The sequence below is a fragment of the Xyrauchen texanus genome, chromosome 15 (assembly GCF_025860055.1).
Source record: "Xyrauchen texanus isolate HMW12.3.18 chromosome 15, RBS_HiC_50CHRs, whole genome shotgun sequence".
NCBI classification, from domain to species: domain Eukaryota; kingdom Metazoa; phylum Chordata; class Actinopteri; order Cypriniformes; family Catostomidae; genus Xyrauchen; species Xyrauchen texanus.
The window spans coordinates 38,678,988-38,705,548 of NC_068290.1; the positions used below are offsets into that span (position 1 = coordinate 38,678,988).

The window sequence follows — 26,561 nt, forward strand, 5'->3', positions numbered from 1 at the left end:
TCTGAATAGAACTCGGTTAATGGAAAGAATATATCTAGGCCATAAAAGGTGTTTATTTATTTTTCCCCCTCCTCTCTCTGGGCAGTGAGGGACTTGGGGCTGATGTTAGCACGGGTACTGAAAGGTCCAGAGAGAGAAGGGAAAGAGTCTCTGATGCGTAACCCACAGTAGATGGCGGTTATGTTCTATTTTAGAATGCGAGCCGCCATTAAAATAAAAGAAGAAGAATTACTTTCGCGGCAGTGCAGGCATGCGCATGCGCACTGTCAGCGCGCGGAATTAGATGCGTGACGTCGAAGCAGTGTAAAGTCAGACGTGGCGGGAGAATTTTGAGTGCGTTTTATCGTTGTATTTCATTTTCTGAAGAAAACATTTGCTTTTATTCGCGGGTACAATGTGGAACCAAGGTATGTGATTTAGTAATGCATTTGCGTGGCGCTTGTAACGCTCTCGCTTGAGTTTAAATTGCTAAGTTGCTAACCAAAAACATGAAAGCTCATTTATAAATGTGCTTCTGTCATGTTTGGTGTGAGGTTTATGCCGTTAATACGCACTAGAATCCGATGTTTCGCTAGGATCAAGATTTTTCGCAGTGCCCTGTTATCACATCTAGTTTTTAAACCGATTACCTAACTTGTTAGAACGACATTTACCTTGATGGACAAAATATACATTTCATCTGGAGGTGTTTTCTGTATAGTCTGATGAGCATGTTGACAGTACAGTGAATTTAACTGAAATGCACTTGAATTAGTAATAGAAATATGCTTTGTGTTTTGTCAGGTAAATATGGTGAGGCCAGTATGGGTGGATACACACAGTCTCCAGGAGGATTTGCATCGCCAGCTGCCTCTCAGGGGGGAGAAAAGAAGGGGGTCAGTCTGATGCAACTGTATATGAAGTCTGTTTAGAATATGTACATGTCATATTTCACCATAGTATCAGTATTTAGCCTATTTTTGGACCATTACATTTTTATTTTTATTTAATCGCATACCCTTTCCCTAAATTCTCATGGCCGTAAAGTTTTGATAGTACAGTGTTACCAATAAAATGTGCAATTTTGATTTGGGGGTGAAATATTACATAGATATGTTTATAAAGAATGGCCCACTTTGTACTATAATTTTCATTAAAATATTTCTAATGAATGTGTATGTGTTTTTAAATCTGATTTAAACTATTGTGTGATGTTTGGGTTGTTATGCAGAGATCGCGGGCGCAGCAGATTGTTCCCTGTTCAGTGTCCCAGCTGATGTCTGCCGTGCAGGCAGAGGATGTCTTTAAAGTGGGGGAGGTAGAGATTGCTCAGGTGAGTCTGCGCAGATCACAGTTCCCAATGCAGATGAAGTTCTTATGTCTGTGGAGATTTATCATCACAGAATAGTTTATAGTCAGTTGTTGGACAGCACTAAACACAAATTTAAAAGGAGTCCAAAATGTTTCGTGATCTGATCCCTCAAATCACCTTCCGAGCTTGTCAGAAATGTATGTGAACACATTTTCTTAATTCATTTTTTAGTATTTTTGTAGTGTAAATTAATCCTGGGGAACACTGAAGGGCTGCCTACTCGCACGTCATTCAACAGTTGTGCTAAATCACACTTAAACTTTGCTGATTGTATACAGTTTTAAAAGAATATAACATTTTGGTGGAAGTATTATGGAAACCCATACATATATAGACTTCACAGAACATCTTCAGCATGCAGTGACAATGATTATGTGAAGAGCATCTGAAGTTCAATTAATAGAGCTGCTCGACTAAGATAACAGTAAGCATTATGCTCAAACTGTCACATATATGGTGAGGTTAAAATTCAGGTGTATTTTGGAACAGTGTGGTGACTTTTTGTGGCTTATCAACATGCAGTAACACTGACGTTGTAAGTGATTCGTATAAAAAAAAATATTTGAGATGCGTGTTATTACCAGGCAAGAATATGTTAATACCAGGCGTACACAGGGCCTTGTACAGTTGTTTTAGTAAATTAGGCATGAAAGACTTTGCTTAACACAACTCTTATAGACATAAAGTCAAAGTTGCACTCAGCCACACAATTTTTTCATGCTTACAAATTGCTTCTGCAAAAGGACTTATACCATTTTTTTAAGTTATTAAAGTAGGGGTTTTGTAATCAGTTTGTTTGATTTAATTATCAGGGTGACCTGAAGTTGGTCTACGTTTTATTATATCCTATTTGATTATACTTTAGCTAATGGTTATGGTTTCTGACTTTTATTCAGGTGACTATTGTTGGAATTATAAGAAGCACTGACAAATCCACAATCAACATCCAGTACAAGGTAGATGACATGACTGCAGCTCCCATGGATGTGAAGCAGTGGATAGATACAGAGGTACAATTGTTCTTGTACATTGTTTCTGGTGTTTGTAATGGAACAATTCTGAAATGTGCTTATTTTTTACAATGGATTGGTACCTTTATGCATTTGCTCATATCTTAACTGTTTACCCATTTCAGGACATGGGCGTTGATAACTCGGTCATTCCTCCAGGCACTTATGTCAAAGTCTCTGGCAACCTTCGCTCTTTCCAGGTCAGAACAACTTCACTGTAGTCAGAGTTTCCCCTATGAATATTTGATGGTCAATGTGTCTGGGAATGATATAGTTTTCCAGACAGATGGTTGGTTTATTTTGCTCTGTAACGTGATAGCTCAATAATAATGCTTGTATGGCCCTGCTAGAATTTTTGTATTTATTTTTTTTTTTCAAAATATTAATAACTACAGTTTTGAACAACACAAAATAGGTATTGTTTGAAAGCTTAAAAGCTAGACTTTCCAATGCATGCAGGCATTATGACCAAAAATGAACAAGTGCTTTGAGATTTGCAGACAAATCAGAAGTCTTTCATTTTGATAGTTTATTAAACATTTCGCACTGTACAAATTACTGTCATTATTAAAAACATCGTACTCATTAAATAGCCATGTGTCATATGTTGTTGGAAAGCGCTTAAAGACTAGAATACAACCAGCCTATTTGTTTTACTCGCTGACAAAAACAAAGCGAGTAATAGCTAAGTATATATCTATGTTGAAGTCAGAAGTTTACATTTAGGTTGATGTCATTAAACACATTTTTTAACCACTCCACAGATTTCATATTAGCAAACTGTCGTCATTAGTCATTTGTTTACAGACAGATTGTTTCACTTTTAATTGACTACATCACAATTCGAGGTTACATAAGTACCATAATTTCCGGACTATTGAGCTCACCTGAATATAGGCCGCACCCACTGAATTAAAAAAAAATATATTATTTTGAACATAAATAAGCCGCACCTGTCTATAAGCCGCAGGTGCTACCGGTGCATTGAAACAAATTAACTTTACACAGGCTTTAACGAAACACAGCTTGTAACAAAAATAAATAGGTTTTAACGAAACACGGTGTGGCAGCGGGGGCGTGGTGAAGCGCCCGTCCGGGAGAGAAAAGTGGTAAGGGCGCTTGCATCAGGTGATGAAAACTGTTTTCCCAAGAAGGACACGTGAAGCAGGGCACTTGATGTTCCAGGTAAGGCTTTTAATGGCCACAGCAATGTTTACAATCAATTTTATAAAGTTTCTCAATTCTTGGACTTCTATGGGCCAACACTAGACTGACGTGTGTGTGTCTGTCTGTCACTCACTCTCTCACACTCTCTCTCTGCTGCCTTTTTATGCCGCTCTCCCCACTCTTACTGAAATTAGACACAGGTGTTAGACATTAGCTCAGGTGTAAGCGCCCTTACCGCTTTTCTCTCCCGGATGGGCGCTTGACCACGCACCCGCTGCCACACACGGCTTGTAACAAAAAATTATAAATTAGCAGTAAACAGTAGCCTAGCAAGAAAGTCATTGGTCACTATCTTCCTCCTCTTGTGCACATGAAACCACTGAAGTCATCTCCTTCGGTGTCGGAGTTGAATAGGGAAAAAAGTTGCGGCTTATAGTCCGGAAATTACGGTATGTAATACAGGTTACATATGTTAACATACTAAGTGAACTGTGCCTTAAAGGAGCTTGGAAAATTCCAGAAAATTATGTCAAGGCTTTAGGCAATTAGCCATTCAGCTTTCTGATATGAGGTGTAATGAATTGGAGGTGTACCTGTGGATGTATTTTAAGGCCTACCTTCAAACTCAGTGCCTCTTTGCTTGACATGATGGGAAAATCAGAAGAAATCAGCCAAGACCTCAGAAAATAATTGTGGACCTCCACAAGTCTGGTTCATCCTTGGGAGAAATTTACAAATGCATCATACCACTCTGGAAGGAGACGCATTCTGTCTCCTAGAGATGAACAAAGTTTGGTGCAAAAATTTTTATTCAATCCCAGAACATCAGCAAAGGACATTGTGAAGATGCTGGAGGAAAAGTGTAAACAAGTATCTATATCCACAGTAAAACAAGTGTTATATCAACATAACCTGAAAGGCTACTCGGCAAGGAAAAAGTCCCTGCTCCAAAACTGCCATAAAAAAAAACAAGCCATACTAATGTTTGCAAGTGCACATGGGGACAAAGATCTTATTTTTGGATACATTTCCTCAGGTCTGATGATCCATAATGACCATTGTTATGTTTGGAGGAAACAGTGAATCATGGGGGTAGCAGCATCATGTTGTGGGTGTGCTTAGCTGCAGGAGGGTCTAGTGCACTTCACAAAATAGATGTCATCATGAGGAAGGAAAATGATGTGGATATATTCAAGCAACATCTCAAGACATCAGCCATGAAGTTAAAGCTCAGTCGCAAATGGGTCTTCCAAATGGACAATGACCCCTAGCATACCTCCAAAGTTGTGGCTAAATGGCTTAAGGACAGCAAATTCAAGGTATTGGAGTGGCCATCACAAAGCCCTGACCTCAATCCGATAGAACATTTGTGTGCAGAACTGAAAAAGCATGTGCGAGCAAGGAGGCCAACAAACCTGACTCAGTTACACCAGTTCTGTCAAGAGGAATGAGCCAAAATTTCAGCAACTTATTGTGAGATGCTTGTGGAAAGCTATCCAAAACATTTGACCAAGTTGAACAATTTAAAGGTAATGCTAACAATTGTATGTAAACTTCTGACACACTGGGAATGTGATGAAAGAAATAAAAGCTGAAATAAATAATTCTCTCAACTATTATTCTGACATTTCACATTCTCACAATAAAGTAGTGATCCTAACTGACCAAAGACAGGGAATGTTTTCTACGATTAAATGTCAGGAATTTGGGGGGAAAAAGAAAAAGCATAAATGTACTTGGCTAAGTTGTATGGAATCTTCTGATTTTAACTGTACATGTTACATGTGAACAGATGTTGCTTAAATTCTGCGTTTTTGCTTACAATTTCATGAAAATAAACATCAAATGTCACATACCATTACTTAAGAGGCAATTATCTTTCAAATGAGCCTCACTAGAGGTCGATAGCGCTAACTAAGTTGGGAAGAAATGTGTCACTTTGGTTTTCAGTGGCATTGTATAGGTTGTAATTTTTACATTAAAGGTGCAAAAAGTCTGATATGATTTATCTTTGTTTAATTTTTTACATCACAAAAACCTGCTGTTTTAACAGGGGTTTGAAGACTTTTTATATCCACATTATATGCCTAAAAAAAACTAAACTATTTGATCTGGTTATTTTGGTTGATCCAGTAAATGAACAACTGTTAACTATTGAACATGAATTTGTTTTTGGGTGGAATGCACATTGGTGGTATTTCATTTAACAGAAATGTAACTGATTGTGTAAAATGGGCACATTGCATCGTGATGAAACTTGTGATTTACACTGCTAGTATTTGGGGGATTTCTCCATCCGAGCTGCATGAGCTGAAACACATGTAAATTGAAGCATTTTACAAGTGGTTTAACTTCCTGACTCAAACACAAACTACATTCAGGATATGAGATTTATCCACTATATAACAACATAAATATTATATTACAACTTGCATCTTCACAGACAATGAAGGGAATGTATACCTGTAAATCGTGTTGTGAAGAGGCAGTTGCTGTAATAATCCGCTATGTGGTGCAAAATCTCAAAGTCTCAAATGTAGAATGAACATCTTTAAAAACATGAAGAATCCACAACACCTTAACTAAGTAGCTTATGCTTCACTACTCATATGCTATTATCTCAGGTTAGTGTAAGGTTTGTATAAGCTGATACATTTACATGCACATCACCAACACAGTAGGGCGGTTGTCCCAGTGATCCTTGCAATAAAGCATCTAAAACTTCTGTCTGACTGTCTTCTATATGTTTTCTGTGTCTTTTTCTTGTTCTCAGTCTCATCTCAATTTGTTTCTTGTTGTTGTAGAATAACCGATCTTTGGTGGCGTTCAGCGTTAGACCTCTGGAGGACATGAACGAAGTAACTTCACACATGCTAGAGGTTGTTCACGCTCATATGCAACAGAGCAAACCACAGGCCATGGTAAAACTATCCATATCCTTCTCTTCCTGCACTTCTGCTTTTCTCACACATGTGTACAGTACAGTATGTAAAGTCCTGCATGTTTATTTGTGCATTCATTGTAGGGGTGTGTGGGATGACCTAATGACTAATATCATGAAATGAGTACTTCCATATCACAGTGACCTTGTGTATCACAGTTGCCATGTGGCAATGACTATTTTTGGATAATCCAGTGAATTAAATTCTTACAAAATTAAAGAAATTTACTTAAGGGGTGCTATAACAGCTGCTTATTTTGCATATAAAACTATAATATAAACTATTACAATAACCTGTTTTATATTGTTAATATTAATTGGATGAGTTTAATATTGTAAAATGGCCAATGTACCTGTGGCCATGCATCAGATTCAATCTCAAACTGGCAAAGTACTGGCTGTTAAATCTTACCATTAATGTATTGTATTTGTGTAATTATTCATATTTGGTATTAGGGCTGCACGATTTGGACAAAAAGTAATATTGCAATTATGATGGTAATGTTTTCCACATGTTCAACTGCAAAAAGGCTGCTGGGGTTTTCACACTTGAACCCTCTTAAAAAGAACCAAACTGAGACCTTTTTTCATTTCAACCACAAACAAATAAATATATAAATAGTGAAACAAAGTCTTCATATCCAAATGTTAACATCCACTGTTAGTAGGCCAATATCCAAGTATATCAAGCCGATTATTAGGCAGGCGCATCTGTGGGCAGCCTAGTGTTGTTGTGGAACACGTGTTCAACGCACACTGCCCCTATAGTCATTTTCCAGTAGAGTGAGCAGACCTCAAGGAAGGAGCTAAGTTCCTTGGACAAAACAGTAAGGATTACCTTTGTATAACTTCTTTATATTTAATTAAAAACTTTTGATATGTTACTGCCAACTTCAAGAAAAAACGCGACAAATGCGATAGTTGACATGACATTTGGCTGCTTTGGATATTGATAGCGTAGTTGAAGTTGCATTATCACAGCAGAAGGGTTGCTATCATGTCTCAATAAGTAAGCAAGAATTTTGCAATTACAGACAGTGAATCTGAGACTTTTATTTGTTCTGTTTGTGTGTCTTATATTTGAGAGGGTTGTCACACAATGCAGAGAAATAAGTAATAAAAAAGATACCAACGCACTGTAGGCTATTGAAGGACTGGCTTTGGTAAGCTCGGACGTTATTGGTTCTGCTGTCGGTACTGGAGAAATTAAGAAAATACATTTATTATTGCTATAAAGAGAAAGTTATTTTATCTCGCCATCCATTTCTATGTATAATAATATGAAACCATTTGTCTGTGATGCAATTTAGCTATTCAGCAGTCAGAGAGAGAGATCTCAGCTCACGCGGTGACACAGCGAGCACAACATGAGCCCTGCATAATGAGTGACGACAGAACTAAACATTCAAACGTAGCCTGGTTTAGATCTGTGATATTAGTCTGATTTTATTTAAGATTTCGCCTTCCAAAGATTATAAAAAGAATATTTATACATAAGCCGCATTCTGTCTAGCACAACTTCCTTCCCTTCACAGCGGTGCACTGACATTTCTCCCTAAAACTCAAACTTAACGTCAGAATCAGCACGATCGGTGATTGTTGTAAAACGCAGTCTAGCTACTGTTGCTAAATTGCGGGACGCGTTTAATAATAAAAAGAGCGCAAGAGATACCGTTCCCAAGGCGGCGCGTGCTCCAAAACACACCGCAAAGAGACAAGCAAACTATAGGCTACTTTGGGTTTCATGTACGCGTCTAAACGATCAACTATACACAAAAATGTGTCAAAACGACCGGCTTGGAGATTCACTTAAACACAGTTTATGTCTTAAATGGACGTAGTTATGGAAATAGTTGGGAGAAAATATGCTGCATCAGGAGCCTATTAGACTCGGTCTTAAAGGGGAAGCTGTCTAATAATAAACATGCTGACGATTGAGCCATTACTGCGAATCAAACAACAAAAGGCAAAGAGAATGAATGAATAACTTCTGCATTAATGAGCATTAATCTATCTATGATAAACTATGCAGTGTTATTTTACAATTTATTACTTTATTAGATTTCTTTTTAGACCACACCTGAACATTAATGTTAGTAGACCTTCCTGAAATTAAATCACTGTGCCTATATAACGTTTATCTTTGTGTAATATATATATATATAACAAAAGAACCGTTAAGAATACCGTTAAAGTACCGGATCGATAAGCAGTATCGGTAAGATAGTAATACCATTAAAACCTTAACGATACCCATCCCTAGTTATGCCTGTGCTTCTCTTGGATGCTCTGAATATTGGATTACGTGTCTGGATTGCCCCTTAATTAAAGCTGCATTTGGATCTCAACCTTCGTGTCTCGGAGCAGTTCGTAACACCTGCTTTGTTTATTTAATATATTTGTTATACATTATTTATGAAATATGTTTTTACATTATACATTTTTAATTTTAATTTAAGTCTACAAGTGCAAATTGGTCAAGTGTTCAACAAATGTATTTGTTGAGAAATGTTGTCTATCTTAAGTAATTATTTGTGTTACATTTTATCTTTCAAATAAAAGGTTCAAATAAGAGGTTAAAAACAAGCACATATCGGCCAAATATCGGCCAAAATAAATCGGCAGCAATAATCGGCCGACCCGGATTTCAAAAGATCGGCATCGGCCTGAAGAAAAAAAAAATAGCGGTCGACCTCTATCCACTGTGTACCTGTTTTTGTCCATTTTGTGATCGGGTCTCAGCCCACTAAACATCATCATTAGTTTTTGAATATTAGGGATGCTCCGATCAGGATTTTAACATCCGATACGATCTCCAATTTTCAATCGATGCTGATCATTTAACTTTTTATCAGCAGCTCTGTCAAAACTGGTTATATGTAAACTTTCAGCTCTGTTAACTAAATTTCCCTGTTGCTGAAACCAGCTGTTGCCTAGTTTTTGCTGTCAAAAATAATGTTGGTTGATTGAATAATTCAGTATACACAAAATATAATTTTAAAATATAAATGTTACTTTTTATTCTAGGCCTTAAAAACTAGTAGGCTTACACAAACTATGATTTACTGTATATAAGATAGTCCTAAAGAATGAGGCTTAATGTCAAACTGAAGTTGAACTGATAACACATTGATGAAATTAAACTTAAAGTGAAACTTTTGGTTAGATTGTCACCATTTAATGAAATTATTTTTACTCATTATTTTATTATTTAATTTAGCAATGCTTTATATTAAAGTAACTAAATATTTGATATAGATTTATTATATGTATGTTCCTTTTCAGTTTGTTGGATGTTGGTAATATTAGTTCCGCTTTCACTTGTTTCCGTGGGGAGTGTAATAAGGGTGACGCTCTCGTGAGGTAAACAAATGACAGCAGAAGAGGACTCTACAGGTGTTACTGTTAATACTGTTTGCTCAGTAATCATTTAATAAAGATGTTTGAATTATACCCCATCTTGTATTCTGCATTATTATTATGATACATGTGCCTTGCAGAAACTGAAATGCTGCTACCGCGGATAATAATAAAAAACGCTTCACGCAGGACGTGCCAGTTTAGAGTAAATAAAACGTTTAGTGCATGTAAGCAAACGGAACCGAACTCGGATCACTTCTGTTACTCTAAACATGAGAGGGAGTTGTGGAGCACAGAACACCACTTTGAAAACACTGTAACAATGCTCAAAAAGTACATTTGTCTTCACTGCTGTTACTCTAATGTGTTTGATAATGGATGCTCTTTCTTTTGTAGATGCAAGGAGGAGGAGGGATGAATATGATGCCCACTTCACATACTAGTTTAGGTGGCATGGGTTCAGCAGGGGGCTATTCTGGTGCTAGTATGATGCTCGTCAATGGATTGAGCGCAAACCAGAACCAAGTGAGTCAATATGCTTCACTGTAAGAGAGTTTTTGAGAACATTACATAATAAATATACTTATTCAGTCGAATTTCAGGTCTTTATTCAAAACAGCTGTACTCTACAAAATCAAAGTTTTGTCAGATTTTTTTGTGTAATAAGCCTTAAATGTTTTGACCAATGTTCCCTCTAAATGTTCTTACTGAGCTAAACCCATTTTGAATATCTAATTTAGAACAACATCTGCAGATACAGATAGTTTCAAACCAAAGTGACAAGCATTGTCTGTAAATTTGAATTATGTTTGGCTACTCAATTGAAATGCATAGCATGTAGCAACCTTTATACAATGGTCTATTCAAGTACTCTGTTCTGATTGGCTGAAATTCGTGTATTAAAACAGTTTAATGCATAGGTAGTTCCTGTTAGTTTGAATCACCATTCTCTATTAATGTGCCTTCTCTATTTACTCTGCTGTCATCCTTTAAAAGAATAGCTCACCCAAAAAATTGTCAGGTTCTGCACTCAGAAATGATCTATAGAAATGGAAATGAATACATATACATTTTGGCCAAAGATCATATTTATTCCCCTGTTGCTACTTATAAAAGAGAGTTTTCTATAGACATTTTCAGTGCAGACCTTTATTTAAAATGAATGTTAAACATTTTATTAGAGCTGTGACAACTAATCAATAATTATCGATAGTGAAAATCATCGATAACTAATTTAGTTATCGGCACAGAGAAGCTTCGTCAGTGACGTAACTTTACAGCCCAATTATAAATATGTTGTATGATAACGTGTTAGAAAAACAATGGAGACAAGTTGAATTGGAAGAACCATGACCCAAGATGTCCAGCGCACGAGAGCACTTTATAAACACTTCAAAGAAGATCATGATAAACATACAGTTTATGGTGGAGCGGTTGCAGAAAGAGGGCTTGTGCTGTTTCATGTGCTTACTTGGTCCTCTCCAGCACATAACATACATTTTACTGCAAAGTTTTATAATGTATACATGCTATGAATTCAAAATCAGGCACACAGTTTCATTTGACAAAATTGTTTGTCTTTACGAGTCTCTGTTAAACTTCACTGAGCAGGCGAGCACACGCACCATATCAAATCGATTTCAATGGAGAAAGGGAGCATCCATCATTTTGATTAAACTGTACAACATCATACCACGATTTCAGTTTCAATGTAATTAATTGTGCATCTTTCATGGAGAGGTCCAATTGTTACAGCTTTTAAAGTGTTTAAGATAATTTCTCATCATATAAGTGAAGAACAGACATGCGCACGTTGTGAACATTTTTTCATTGAGTTGGGCTGCAAATCTTCACGTGATGACAAAATATGATGCATTATAATTATAACAGATTATTTTATAACATCCTATAATAATGAATAGAGGATACACTGGAACAACAAGATGCAGTGCGGCAGCCAAAGACTTTTGTCAGACATGTTATTATATATACAGTTTTGTGTGTCATTGCCCCTAGAGTACTCGACGAGTAATTAGTCGGAGTATTCAAGTAGACAAAATTACAAAAATACCCATCCCTAATCCACACGCACTCACATTTAAAATGCTGCATGTTTAAACAATCAATTTACCTCATTAAACCACACCTGTGCTGTTAAATCTCACTAGGACATGACGTGATTTTAATCTGTGCACTGAATGTTTACATAATGACATTCGCACGCCAGATGGTATCGGTTTTTGGTATCGGTGCATTTTTATGAGTACATGAGCGTGGTATAGGAACCGATTCCGGTATCGGGATCGTTGCATCCCTATTATTTATCTGATTAATCAAAGAAATAATCGAAGAAGAATCGATTATCAAAATAATCCTGAGTTGCAGCCCTAGTGCAAATTCTTGATCATGTGATCAAAAGTTTAGAACTGATCTTGTCTTGAAGTATTTTGACTTGTGTGAGAAGTGTTGCTGATATTTTAAGAGTGTTTGGTGATGTATGCTCACAGGTTTTGAGTTTGATCAAGAGCTGTCATGATCCTCAAGGCATCAGCATGCAAGACCTCAAGCAAAAGCTGAACAGCATGAGCGTTACTGTCATCAGGTACAAACTTCTTCCTTCCCTCTGTGATGCTCTCTGTAAAGTAGGGTTGGCTTAAAAAAAAAATGCTGGAACCAAATTATTTTCATGGTGCTCGGTTCCGTTAACTGTTATTGAGTGTATATGTGTTATTGAGTGGTGGTGGCTTAGTGGCTAAATCACAGGGCTGTTAATCAGAAGGTCACAGGTTCTAATCCCACAGCCACCACCATTGTGTCCTTGAGTAAGGCACTTAACTCCAGGTTGCTCTGGGGGGATTGTCCCTGTAATAAGTGCTCTGTAAGTCACTTTGGATAAAAGCGTCTGCCAAATGCATAAATGTAAATGTATATGTTCTAAATGGCCATTCAAACCAAACAAGTTCTTGAGCTGAAAAAGCTAGCACTACTTATATAACATAACATGATGTCGTGAGATGCATGTTTAAAGGTTAAAGTTCTTCAAACCGCTGCGCAATGTTCAAAGACGTACTAGTGCATGTTTACATAGAAAAATTTAGTAATGCAGTGCAGACGGAAGCAAAAAAAAAAAAAAACATATTTCTAATGTGATATTGGATCGATCGGAGGGGTTCTTGACTTTACTTGACAGGGGATGATTACTAATGTCACAACTTGACATAAACTGAGAACTGCTATTGTAGTTATGTGCCGTAAAGGCTTATGAGACTTAATTCAGTGCAATTACTGGTTGTTCATATGACAATGTGTAAGTGTCAAACAAAGATTTCTCATAATAAATGGTTCTTTAAGTTAAAAAGGCATTGAAATGCTGCCAAAAGTTGTGTTGTTTTTGTTCAATTATAGTTGGGACCAATTATTACTTAAATGAGAAACTAAGAAACCAGGATTTTTCAATTAATTTCAGGAAGAGAGAGGTGACCATTTTATTTCTTTTCCTCTGTCATATCAGTTGATCTTCGATCACCATATAAATGTTGAGGGTAGTTCGTCATTTCCTTTATCAGGCTTCCTTTTTACCCTCTTATGGGAAGATTTATCTGATACCGTTAGAAACTTGTGCTCTATTCTCTGAAAGTTTGAGACTCAATGATTTGTTTCCTATTCTATAAGGCTAAACCTATCCTTAATCTTCATGTGCAGAAATAGTTTTTCATGAGCTGTTTGCTTTCACTTCTGCTTTAAACAAGTTACGTGCATGTATAATATTTGATCAGAAGCTGTTATATATGTATTCATGAGCTTCCAGATTGAGAAAGTACATTCCAGATTTGTGTGTAAAGTGAACAAACTGTGGGTGGTCTTTGGACATGCCATCTGAGGTAGAGATTAAACCACCTCCAACATATAATAGTAATGAAATAATGCAGCGGTCAGTAGTTAGTGGGTTGCGGTGCAGATCCAAACATTAAATTGTTTCCACTTACACGGTGAATCATTTCTTAAACAATAATTATGCGTGAACTAGGGTTGTTCTGATACCAAAATTTTGGCTTGGGTATGATTCCAGCCCTGGCACCTCGTTATTGATACTAAATCGATACTTCAGCAATAAATAAATAGCCTCAGATTACTGAGACACACCGATCAGCAACAACATTAAAACCACCTGCCTAATATTGTGTAGGTGCGTCCAAAACAGCGCCAACCCGCATCTCAGAATAGCATTCTGAGATTATACTCTTCTCACCACAATTGTACAGAGCGGTTATCTTAGTTACCGTAGACTTTGTCAGTTCTATGTTGACCTCTCTCATCAACAAGGTGTTTCCATCCACAGAACTCACTGGATGTTTATTGTTTTCGGTAAATTCTAGAGACTGTTGGGTGTGAAAATCCCAGGAGATCAACAGTTACAGAAATACTCAAACCAGCCCGTCTGGCACCAACAATCATCCCACGGTCCAAATTACTGAGATCACATTTTTTCCCATTCTGATGGTTGATTTGAGCATTAACTGAATCTCCTGACCCATATCTGCTTGATTTTATGCTCTGCACTTCTGCCACACGATTGGCTGATTAGATAATCGCATGGATGATTGTTGGGGCCAGATGGGCTGGTTTGAGTATTTCGGGTTTTTTAATGCATCACTTCTGTGTGATGCTCTCATGGTGTTTTATGATTGATCTTTGATTGTGACAACAGAACTATTTAAAACTGTTAAAATTAATGTTAGCATTTCACTATTAATGTAAATTAAATGTAATTTTACAGTGTGGGGCATAAACATATTACTGCAGCATATAACTGGTAGAAATGTGGCAGTGGGCATTTAAAAAATGAATATTGGTGGGCACTTAAATATTAGTGGGAACGTAAAGGTGCTGTAAGCGGTTTTAGCTTGTTCTATCTTCCACGAGACTGAGCTGTTGATTTAAGTCATGCCCCCTCTTTCCAAAACACTGCAACGATACTTTTGACACCAAGGAGCTTTAAAATACCAGTTGAAACCGACACAAAGCTTGTTCTCATTCTTGTCAAAAACAACAGTAGCAAAATAGTGAACTCGACTGACAAATTATAAATCAGAATATAGCATTAAGCCTCAATAGTTCACTCTAACAACGATACTGAGAACACCCAAAATGACTGACTGGCGGAAAGTGCCTCAGATGCCGTCTGATTGGCTGCAGAACTAATGTGTCCACGGACACTTTTTATTTAACTTTTTACAGGGATTATAACTGTCAGTGATATGTGTAATATCTCAGGGCAGTTATTTCAGTGCTGTCTTTCAGGGATTAGGATTATTTTGCATACCTTTCCGTGAAAAAATAGTTTACAGAACCTTTAAAAAAATATATATTGGTGATTTGGTATCACCCTCAAGTTTCCTGATCGGTGCATCACTAATTGCTGTCAACTTGGAAATGTAACATAAATATTCCTGAAATGCACATTGCTTATGTGATTTCATAGCCATACAAGTTTTTGCAGTGTAAACTATGATTTCTTGCACCTTTACTGAAAAGGAAATGTATGGGCTTGACTTCTTAGAATTTAAATGGAATACCCCTGAAACGGTGGAAGTTTACTTTTAAGCCTTGATTATCTGTTGCGATGCATGTGAAAAAAAGCTGATGTTCAACAGCTCACACTATGTAAAATACTTGTTATCACACTAAGACAACTGTGTGCATAAGCCACTTAAAGAAACAACCAAAGCTTAAATTCAAATGGAACCTATTTCTGACTCAGTTCAGAAAACCATTACTAAGACAAATGAAGTGTCATGTCTGAGGTGCTAACCACAATCAGCAAGTGGACAAGCTGCTGTTGTGATAGCACACAGTTCTTCTCAGTGAAGTGTGATTTCTCATGGGATGATTTGTTTTTTTTACAGGCAAATTGTGGATTTTCTCAGCAATGAAGGACACATTTTCTCCACCATCGATGAGGACCACTTCAGATCAACAGACAATGAAGTCTAATGATGTAGTCAGATCTGTATTACCAGAGTTTGCCATAGAGCCCGCAACCATTAAGTTCATTTTCAAATCATTGGGCCTTGTTTATGAAGTATGAGCATAACAAATTTGTGTGCAAATCGTTAATAAAACTTATGTAAATTGTCCCCTTTCCATTCAGTGGATGCAAAAATACAGTTACACAAATTTGTTCTGCTTATGTCCGTGTCAGTTGTGCTGGCTCATTTATGTTCATAATTTTGAGAGAATATAAGATTTGACCACCCATGTTAATGTTTTTTTCAAGAACCACATGTCTCGTCAGTAGTTTTTCCCATCTTTTAATAAAAGCGTATTCATTGAATGTAAAAGACTCCACTTTAAACGTGTCTCTCTAATTCACAATTAATGTTAAATTTTTTAAGCATTGCAACAAATCTGAGAATTCAAGAGCAGAATTTAAATTAATGCAATTTGGCTAATTGATGTCCATGTCACGAATATTTTTTTTTTTTACATCAAAGACTGGCTGGTTTAAAAAAACTGACATAATTTTACTGAAGTTTTTCATCAACTGTTCCATGAAATCTCAATATGAGATCATAAAAAAGTGTTTGCACAATAACTATAAAAGAATCCGCAAAATCATGTCATACAGCAGGCCATGTCAACTTCTAGGTGTGGGTGCAATGGAGTATCCCACATTTCCTTTGACATCTGGGATTTCTACTGCACTGCTTGTCATGGAGAACCAGCAGACTCTTTCTTTTGTGTAGTTAGTCCAGATTGTCCTTGGTCTAATAGTGCATGATGCTATCATGGGTCATTTGAAGTGTTTCTTCAATTGACTCATAGTCATGGTCATCATCATCATCGGAGAGCTTCCTTGCTATTTTTTGGAGGAAGGAAGGGGAAAGAATAGATGAAAAGAGCTGCAAGTTGTCAATATTTTATGCTGCCTTCACATTTGTGTCAGAAGCACAACTTCTCACTTCAAGTGTTTTTGTGGTCAGAGAATGGAGAACTACCAAGTTCATTTTTGCATAAATTTGTAGAAGACCATATCCGTACATGATCTTTTCTGTCTATGAATAAAATATGTAACAAATATGTACATAATACATTCATTTGACCAACACCGCAACAAGCCAACTGTATTTTGAAAAATAAATAACTACAAAAAAATTAGCTTCTGAAACTGTCCTATTACCCACCATGTTGAAAGTTTATGAGTCATGACAAATTGAGTATCAAAATTATCTCGAAAGCGCCCAATTTTAATAAAAACTTGAGGGAGGTATTCATGTGCAACTTCCAAGTCTGATAGCAACTCATATTTGCATTCATTCTGACAGCATGTGAAGACGGCATTAGCTCACAAATTTTGGGCTATCATTGGTCCAAAAATGAAACGTACTGGATGTTAAATATCATTCAAGCAGAATTTTTTTTATCTTTAAATGTTGAGAAAGTTGCTTGATATTTCTGTCATTTGAAAAAAAAAAAAAAGATACCAACCTGATATTCGTGCCGTTGTTGGTCTTTTCACATACATATTAGGCTGACTGGTGCTCTCTGCTCTTGATATGCTTTTTCTAGGCAAAAGTGGAGGGGGCTGTTCTGGAGTCTGAGTTTCACAAGAAGACAAAAGTTACACATTTGTAAGATACAAATCAAAGCTATATAAAAAAAAAAAAAGGGGGAACATGGAGACAATGCTTGATTTTTCTGTTTAGAAATAAACAGACAGGGTTGGGGAGTAACAGACTACATGTAACGGGATTACGCATTTAAAATACAAAATATAAGTAACTATTTCACTACAGTTACAATTAAAATCATTGGTAATTAGAATACAGTTACTTTCAAAAAGTGTTTTGATTACTGAAGAGATTACTTTCCATTTTATTGTCATTTGTTACATTTAATATGTAGTCGTTTCAGATGGAAAACATTTATACATGTAAATGATGCGATCCAAAGTGCATTTGAACAGCGGTGAAACACTTTCTTATGATGTGTTACATTCATACAAGCAGACAGAGAAGTACGTTTGGAGCAGAAGAAATAGAAATAAACCTTGTGTAAATTGTCAGCTTTATGCTAAGCTAAAATGCTATTTCTAGCCATTTTTATATTTTTAATATGGCTCCTAGAACGGGAGGACATGTGATTCCGTGTGAGTTTGTGATCGGATCAGTCTTTTAGTGTGTGATGACCAGATTTTTGTATCTGTAGCCATTTACATAAAAGTGTGTGCTACATAGTAGTAGTGTAGTGTAATCCAGCCTTAAGTGAACATAAACTATAATGGGTATTTGAAAAAGTGGATTTCCTGTAATCTCTTCTGTATTATTTCATAATCAGGATACCCACAAATAATTTTTTTATTTCAAGAAATTAGTATTTTGTTCTATTTAATAGAAGACAGACAAGTTTTACTTACATCGTCAGGAGAAGGCGGAGCAGGGGGGCGTCTCGCCTTTGTTTGGCCCAGCGAGAGATCATTAAGTTGTTGGGTCATTGTGTTGGTTAGGTTTGGTAATGCTTTAGAAAATCTAGACTTGGGTTGTACAGATTTTTCTGGTGCTTTTGAAGCAGATGGCTTTCTCTTCGGTGGACGAGGAGGAGGTTCCTCAGCTCTGCTTGTGAGTTTGTGATATTCATAGTAGAAGTTCTCTGATACCTCAGTGACTGTTTCTACATGAAGTTCGGGGGGCTCACCAATGGACCACGGCAGATGATCAGAGGTGAAACAGAGAGACATTTGTAACCAGCGTACCGGCAACTCAAAGCACCAATCTGGATTATTGGGTAGGCTGGTCAACACCGTGGTCTCTATGAAAGTTTCCTCAAGCTTAAGCGCTGACAAGCCCATCAGGGATCTTTCTCTAGCTCTTTATCTCGAGTCACCACTTTGATATCAAAAGGCAAAGAGCTGTTCATCAAGTCTGTTAAACTGTACTTCTTGTTATCTGAAAGCTTTTCCACAAAGTGGCCTTCCATGAACAGAGGCAGAGCAAGTTCTTCGCCACCATCTTCGTCATCCTCGTCATCCACTTCCATAGTCTGTTTGCAAATGAGACTTTCTACTTTCTGAGCAGCTCCAGATTCATCCTTCAATCTGTCCACCGATGCCATCCGCAGAATTTCAAGATGATCGCCAACACTGAGGGCAGGTATTCCCTCTTCCTCTACCCCTTCACAGTCCCGCGTCACACTAACCTTCAATCCCGGAGACTGAGAGGATGCCAAGTACAGCTCATAGATGGATCCAAATTCCCTGGCCCTCTTTCTCATTCGTCCACCATATCTCTGTGAGATTAGGAAGTACTGTTTTCCCTTCCTCCCCTTTGGAGTTGAGGCTAATACCATTGGTGTTTCACCCCAACCATGTAAAACTAGATGCCTGCCTTTTTGCAGTTCTTGGAACCAGCTGCAATTAAAAAACTGGTTACCCTCTGGGCCGTCCAGGATCTCTGCGATAGTGGGGAACAACTCTTTTGGTTTTCTTGCAACTTCAGACAATGATAGTGGAGTGATGAACACTAAATCCTGAAACTGGTCTGTCACGTCCTGGACATCCACTTCCAGGCTGGAGGGGAACTTGACTATGTCCTTCCTCACTAAATGTGAAAATCATGACCAAATATTAATTACAAGACCATTTACATGCATCAAGCTCTTATTACAGGGCTACTCAATACTACTTCGGGAGGTCCACCTTTATGCAGAGTTTATGCTGCATTCAAGTGCACCTGGGAAGCATGTATCTCAAGAGTCAGGCATTCGCTACTACAACATGTCACGCATTGAAGTCAGAAACAAAATACGGAAAAGGCCAAATTAAAAGAAATGAGCAATGGCATAACCTCTTTATCTGTTGTACTGGTGGATAAAGAAAAGTAAATACACCTGCTTCTTTACATCACCTTTACACAGACAATATGATATTTCAATATATTTCTGACTCCACTTGAAGGCCGCATTACTACCAAATCCTGAAGACATTGATTAACTGCTTCAAGTGCGTTTGAGCGTTGGAACTAAACTCTACAGGAAGGTAGGTCTAGTATTGACTAGAAGGAAGGTAGTGCTGCATTCCTTTCAAAATTGGATGTGGAACATTCCTATTTTGATTTCTCCTACTTCCAAGCAAGTGCACACATAGCCACTTTGTCACTGGAAGTCTTTGCATGTGTGGCAAGCAACACGACAAAGTTGAGAAAAGTTTAACTTGATGCAAATGAGGAGCGACTTTTGGGAGCGACATCCAATAGGAGTGAAGACTGTGGCAGTGGAGCTCAAGTCACCCATCTCCTTTGAGAGATATGGAGTGCAAGCAAGACAGAGAAGTTACATTTTTCTGTGAGCGATTTCACTGTTCTATATGATTCGTCTGTAACCACATATACACTCACCTAAAGGGTAATTAGGAACACCATACTAATACTGTGTTTGACCCCCTTTCGCCTTCAGAACTGCCTTAATTCTACGTGGCATTGATTCAACAAGGTGCTGAAAGCATTCTTTAGAAATGTTGGCCCATATTGATAGGAAAGCATCTTGCAGTTGATGGAGATTTGTGGGATGCACATCCAGGGCACGAAGCTCCCGTTCCACCACATCCCAAAGATGCTCTATTGGGTTGAGATCTGGTGACTGTGGGGGCCATTTTAGTACAGTGAACTCATTGTCATGTTCAAGAAACCAATTTGAAATGATTCGAGCTTTGTGACATGGTGCATTATCCTGCTGGAAGTCAGAGGACGGGTACATGGTGGCCATAAAGGGATGGACATGGTCAGAAACAATGTTCAGGTAGGCCATGGCATTTAAACGATGCCCAATTGGCACTAAGGGGCCTAAAGTGTGCCAAGAAAACATCCCCCACACCATTACACCACCACCACCAGCCTGCACAGTGGTAACAAGGCATGATGGATCCATGTTCTCATTCTGTTTACGCCAAATTCTGACTCTACCATCTGAATGTCTCAACAGAAATCGAGACTCATCAGACCAGGCAACATTTTTCCAGTCTTCAACTGTCCAATTTTGGTGAGCTCTTGCAAATTGTAGCCTCTTTTTCCTATTTGTAGTGAAGATGAGTGGTACCCGGTGGGGTCTTCTGCTGTTGTAGCCCATCCGTCTCAAGGTTGTGCGTGTTGTGGCTTCACAAATGCTTTGCTGCATACCTCGGTTGTAACGAGTGGTTATTTCAGGCAAAGTTGCTCTTCTATCAGCTTGAATCAGTCGGCCCATTCTCCTCTGACCTCTAGCATCAACAAGGCATTTTCACCCACAGGACTGCCACATACTGGATGTTTTTCCCTTTTCACACCATTCTTTGTAAACCCTAGAAATGGTTGTGCGTGAAAATCCCATTAACTGAGCAGATTGTGAAATACTCAGACCGGCCCGTCTGGCACCAACAACCATGCCACGCTCAAAATTGCTTAAATCACCTTTCTTTCCCATTCTGACATTCAGTTTGGAGTTCAGGAGATTGTCTTGACCAGGACCACACCCCTAAATGCATTGAAGCAACTGCCATGTGATTGGTTGATTAGATAATTGCATTAATGAGAAATTGAACAGGTGTTCCTAATAATCCTTTAGGTGAGTGTATGTATATAATAAAAACGTATGTGTGGAAAAGAAATGGTGGGCAGTCTGAGTTAGTTTGATTTGTACAGTGATAGTTTGCTCATCGTATTAATGTTATTATGCATTAAGCACTGTTCATACAGTTCATTTAAAAACACACCCTGCAGTTGTGCATTTTTAGGGACAAGAAAATGGATTCCTTTTTAAATTAGAATGAAATGGTAGTTTTACTATGAAAATGCCACATCTGCGATCCAATTTTCAAAAGACATGGCCTGTCTCCAGTACTCCAATAACATTAGAGTGACAGCAGTAGGAACGCCCACTAGCGACTTCATAGTACAGAGACTAGCGGCATCAAGCGATAAAGTCACTGTGTGTGTACAGGGCTTAAAGCTACGTTCACAACGTTCACACTTGTTAAAGATATTTATCAGTGCAATTACATCTGTATTGTTCTTTACACAATGTGTTATTGCTGCTGTGACATGTATTGCTCATGTAGGGTCATCGAATGAGGCCACCTCATAGATTTAAAGACAACAAGCAAACTATTTAGTACAGGGTGGTTTTCACCTGATAAAGTGCCGTTAAATCATAGTGTGGTACATTGTAACTGCCACCTTACATGACCACATGAATCATTGTTTCATAACTGAATTACCAAACGCCTTTGCCCTAGCACATCTATTTAACTCCACACTGCACTTTTAGGTTTATCAAAATACGTCAGGCCTCCTAATACATCTTTGTAGGTCACCAAGTCCCCGAAAGAACAAAGGATAAACAGAAATGTGGGAGAGACTGAAAACCCAAATTTGGAAAATTTCAGGGATGGGCATCCACTCTTGAAATATACAGTGCATCCGGAAAGTATTCACAGCGTGTCACTTTTTCCACATTTTGTTATGTTACAGCCTTATTCCAAAATTGATTAAATTAATTATTTTCCTCTTAAATAATTATTAAAAAATGAAAAAAAAAAAACAAATCACATGGACATAAGTTTTCACAGCATTTGCTCAATACTTTGTTGAAGCACCTTTGGCACCAATTACAGCCTCAAGTCATTTTTGTGTATGATGCTACAAGTTTGGCACACCTATTTTTGGGCAGTTTCTCCCATTCTTCTTTGCAGGACCTCTCAAGCTCCGTCAGGTTGGATGGGGAGTGTCGGTGCACGGCCATTTTCAGATCCCTCCAGAGATGTTCAATCAGGTTAAAGTCTGGGCCACTCAAGGACACAGAGTTGTCCCGTAGATAGAGCTTTGTTATCTTGGCCATGTGCTTAGGGTCGTTGTCCTGTTGCGAGATGAACCTTCGCCCAATCTGAGGTCCAGAGCGCTCTGGAGCAGGTTTTCATCGAGGATGTCTCTGTACATTGCTGCATTCATCTTTCCCTCGAGCCTGACTAGTCTTCCAGTTCCTGCCACTGAAAAACATCCCCACAGTATGATGCTGCCACCACCATGCTTCACTGTAGGGATGGTATTGGCCAGGTGTTGTGTTGCCTGGTTTCCTCCAGACATGACACTTGCCATTCAGGTTAAAGAGTTCAATCTTTGTTTCATCAGATCAGAGAATTTTGTTTCTCATGGTCTGAGAGTCCTTCAGGTGCCTTTTGGCAAACTCCAGGTGGGCTGTCATGTGCCTTTTACTGAGGAGTGGCTTCCATCTGGCCACTCTACCATACAGGCCTGATTGTTGGAGTGCTGCAGAGATGGTTGTTCTTCTGGAAGGTTCTCCTCTCTCCACAGAGAAATGCTGGAGCTCTGTCAGAGTGACCATCGGTTCTTGGTCACCTCCATGACTAAGGCCCTTCTCCTCCAATCGCTCAGTTTGGCCAGACTGCCAGCTCTAGGAAGAGTCCTGATTGTTCCAAACTTCCATTTACAATTGAAGGAGGCCACTGTGCTCATTGGGACCTTCAATGCTGCAGATATTTTTCTGTACCCTTCCCCAGATCTGTGCCTTGATACAATCCTGTCTCGGAGGTCTACAGACAATTCCTTGGACTTCATGGCTTGGTTTGTGCTCTGACATGCACTGTTAACTATGGGACCTTATATAGACAGACGTGTGCCTTTCCAAATCATGTCCAATCAACTGAATTTACCACAGGTGGAGTCCAATCAAGTTGTAGAAACATCTCAAGGATGATCAGGGGTAACAGGATGCACCTGAGCTCAATTTTGAGTGTCATGGCAAAGGCTCTGAATACTTAGTGCATGTGATTTTTTTTTTTTTTTTTGTGCTTTTTATTTTTAATAAATTTGCAAAGATTTCAAACAAACTTCCTTTGTCATTATGGGGTATTTTTCCCCAACAATAGAGTTGAAGTATTGAGATTGCCTTTTAAATTGTAATTAAATTCCTTAATTTGAAGAGAGGATGCAGAATTTGAATTTAAGGAAGTAGAATTAAAATGTTATGAAATTAAAGGAAATTCATGTATTACTGGTGTAAGTGTTTTTAAACACAGGTACATTTTAGTACGATTAGTATAGGATACCTTCATAATTAAGGTTTGAAATGCCACTTATAGAAATTTGTATTTAATCAACAAACAATTCATGAAGGATAGATGATGCAGTGCTAACATTGCTAAGCAGAAACATAATTTTCAACAGAGAGGATAATTTACTGTGTTTTACACAGATCTCTGCAAAGAATTGTTGTCAACTTTTCTATTATGTAATGTAGGAAATTAATTGGATTATCAGAACTCGTGAAATTAGGTATGGGATATTATGTGACTGTGGCTAGACATTTGCAAAATTATATTTGTGGTTCATGATACGCAATGCGCCGGTTTCGAGGTAAAATGATCAATAAGTGGCACTAAAAGCATTTGAAATGTTCTTTCAAACTGATTAGGTTTTTGAATTCTCTATTGAGTTTTAAATCACATAAAAAGCCTACCTCCCTAAACCTAATACTAACCAATACTGTCATAAAAAGCAAATGTGAGATGAATAACAGATGAGGTTTTTAAGGTTAATGCTCTATCGAGTGTTAAATAATAATACAAAATATAAAAAGCAAATGTGAGATGAAAATGCAATTGCTGAAACTCCACACGATTTTGTGTTGCTTCTATGACACTTTTGGCTTATGTGTGGACTCGCATGCTCTTCGGGAATCGTGATATTTCCTGTAGAGCTCTGTCACCTGCATCTCACCATAATCGGAGTGGATGTCCTAACAAGTTTCCAAGTTGGAAGTCCAACTTCAAGTGACGCTTTATTGCACTTTTTTAAGCAGGAACTTTGAGTTCAATGGATCTTAACGTAGCACTGCGTACCCCGTGCCTGATAAAGATATAGAAAGTAAAATACACTGTTGTACTCACTATGCATAATGGCTTGAATTTCATAAACTGGGCTAAAAACTAATGGGCTCCCATTGTTTTTCACATTTCTACTGCGGAAGCGACAGCCGCTCAGCCTGGCAGATGATGTGATTTCCTGCAGAGAATAACCACGATCATCTTCACACTCATAAAACTCCCCCTTGAGTGATAGGGGTAGGAGGATCTCTACAGAGGCCATGTTTTTCCCAACCAGCCGACACCGTGCATATCTTGCCCCATCTTCATCAAGCTCCACTGACCGCAGGGTCAACTGATTTCCAGCAGGTAGCGTGAAATTGTCTACAGTCAGATCATTTCTGCTAACGAAGGTGAAGGAGCCACAGGTATCCACATCAACAGGACACAAACACACAAGTTCCTTTATTGTGTTGTATGGCAGATCCTCAGCGATGAGTTGAAACTGACCTATTGACAAAGTCACATACTTGTTAAATGCTTCCATCCTTTTTTTCAGCTACACAAATCTCTTTATTCAAATAATAATATAAAAAAAAAACACAGTTTTTTTTTGCATAATTGATTACCAAAATAAATATCAACTCGTCAACTCGCAAGTGAATGAGGCTAGTCCATAACTGCTAAAATAAACACTGTTTGAAAAATATAGCCACAAGATGTAAACATTACGTGTGCTAACAAGGTTTTAGTGTGATAAAATTAATTACTAAGCTGTAAAGTTTTTCTTTAAAGCATACATTTATAGTCAGTGTAAAGTTATATACAATATTACAACATCGTTGGTATGGCAACGCAATTCAATTAAACCCTAAAAGCGATTTTATAAACACTAAACTAACACTATGTAGAACAGAGATTTTCATCACACTAAAAACATGTTAGCACGTATAATGTTTACATCTTGTGACTACACTTGTGTTTTTCAGCAATTATCGGCCCATTCACTTCCATTGTAAGTGCCAATTTTTAAATAAATGAGGGACGAGTCGAAAATACTTTGTGGTATTCAACATTATACTTCAAATGCTGTCGATTGAGCTTAACGTGTATTGAACCCGGAATATTCCTTTAAAATGGACAAATTAATGAGACAGAATACATAGATGCACTAAATGATATTAAACTGCTTATAATTTTCAAAGATATACATGGACATTTAAAGATTTCTTTAAATAGAAAAATTCTAATTTATGGCACCATGTTGTTTCAAACCCATATGCTGTTATTTTTACACTGGAACACAAAGGTAGAAATTTGAAGAATCTTCACATAGCTATTTTCCATTTCTTATTGACCACATGATCTGTCAAGCTCTAAAAAAATTTGGCAGGATTATGAATTTGGTAAGGGATAATGAAGGTAGGGAAGTAAAATAGGGCTTGGCCCAGTGGCAGTAACAACCAACAATATATTAAAGATTCTATTGAAGATTCTTTAAATCTTTATTCGTTTTGCGTGTTGAAAATAGCAGCATTTGGGTTTGTAACGACATGATGGTAAGTAAATAATTAAGTGAACTAGCCCTTTAACCATTTGAACAGTTACAAAATAATGTAAAAATACTGTATATTGAATACAAAAACATCTTTCACAAGGCCATTTCTCCCCAAAATAAACAGCCCTGTTGTATAATAGCATTTTTGTGAACATTGATGTATTCACACTGTTTAGTGACTCACCTGAATACTCAATAGGCAATTCAAATGATGTTCCGGTGTCAATCTCCTCACAAGACACAGACAGAAGCTCCAAACTAATGATCTTCATCAGGTCTCCAGTAGATAAACACACTTCACTCCCTGAAAGCTCATATACTGACCC

General features: G+C 37.7%; 2 protein-coding genes across 2 annotated transcripts in view; one reads left to right on the plus strand and one right to left on the minus strand.

The window, feature by feature from the left end:
* Positions 1-260: 260 nt before the first annotated feature.
* Positions 261-16,177, plus strand: rpa2 (replication protein A2). The gene is made up of 9 exons (XM_052143439.1): positions 261-407; positions 784-875; positions 1,211-1,312; positions 2,248-2,361; positions 2,487-2,561; positions 6,333-6,449; positions 10,226-10,354; positions 12,337-12,431; positions 15,736-16,177. Exons 1-9 carry the CDS (start codon positions 395-397, stop codon positions 15,821-15,823), a joined length of 825 nt encoding a protein of 274 aa, XP_051999399.1. The 5' UTR covers positions 261-394; the 3' UTR covers positions 15,824-16,177.
* A 173-nt stretch (positions 16,178-16,350) lies between these two features.
* Positions 16,351-26,561, minus strand: part of themis2 (thymocyte selection associated family member 2) — a 34,096-nt gene continuing 23,885 nt past the window's right edge. Inside the window, 6 exon segments of the mRNA XM_052143419.1 lie at positions 16,351-16,688; positions 17,318-17,426; positions 18,246-18,679; positions 18,682-19,425; positions 24,762-25,187; positions 26,420-26,560. Of these exon segments, the coding sequence (XP_051999379.1) occupies positions 16,597-16,688; positions 17,318-17,426; positions 18,246-18,679; positions 18,682-19,425; positions 24,762-25,187; positions 26,420-26,560 (1,946 nt within the window). The 3' untranslated portion in view covers positions 16,351-16,596.

Coding starts and splice junctions, on each gene's coding strand:
- rpa2 (XM_052143439.1), top strand. Junction 1,313..2,247: donor GGGAGGTAGAGATTGCTCAG/GTGAGTCTGCGC, acceptor ACTTTTATTCAG/GTGACTATTGTTGGAATTAT. Junction 12,432..15,735: donor ATGAGCGTTACTGTCATCAG/GTACAAACTTCT, acceptor TTTTTTTTACAG/GCAAATTGTGGATTTTCTCA.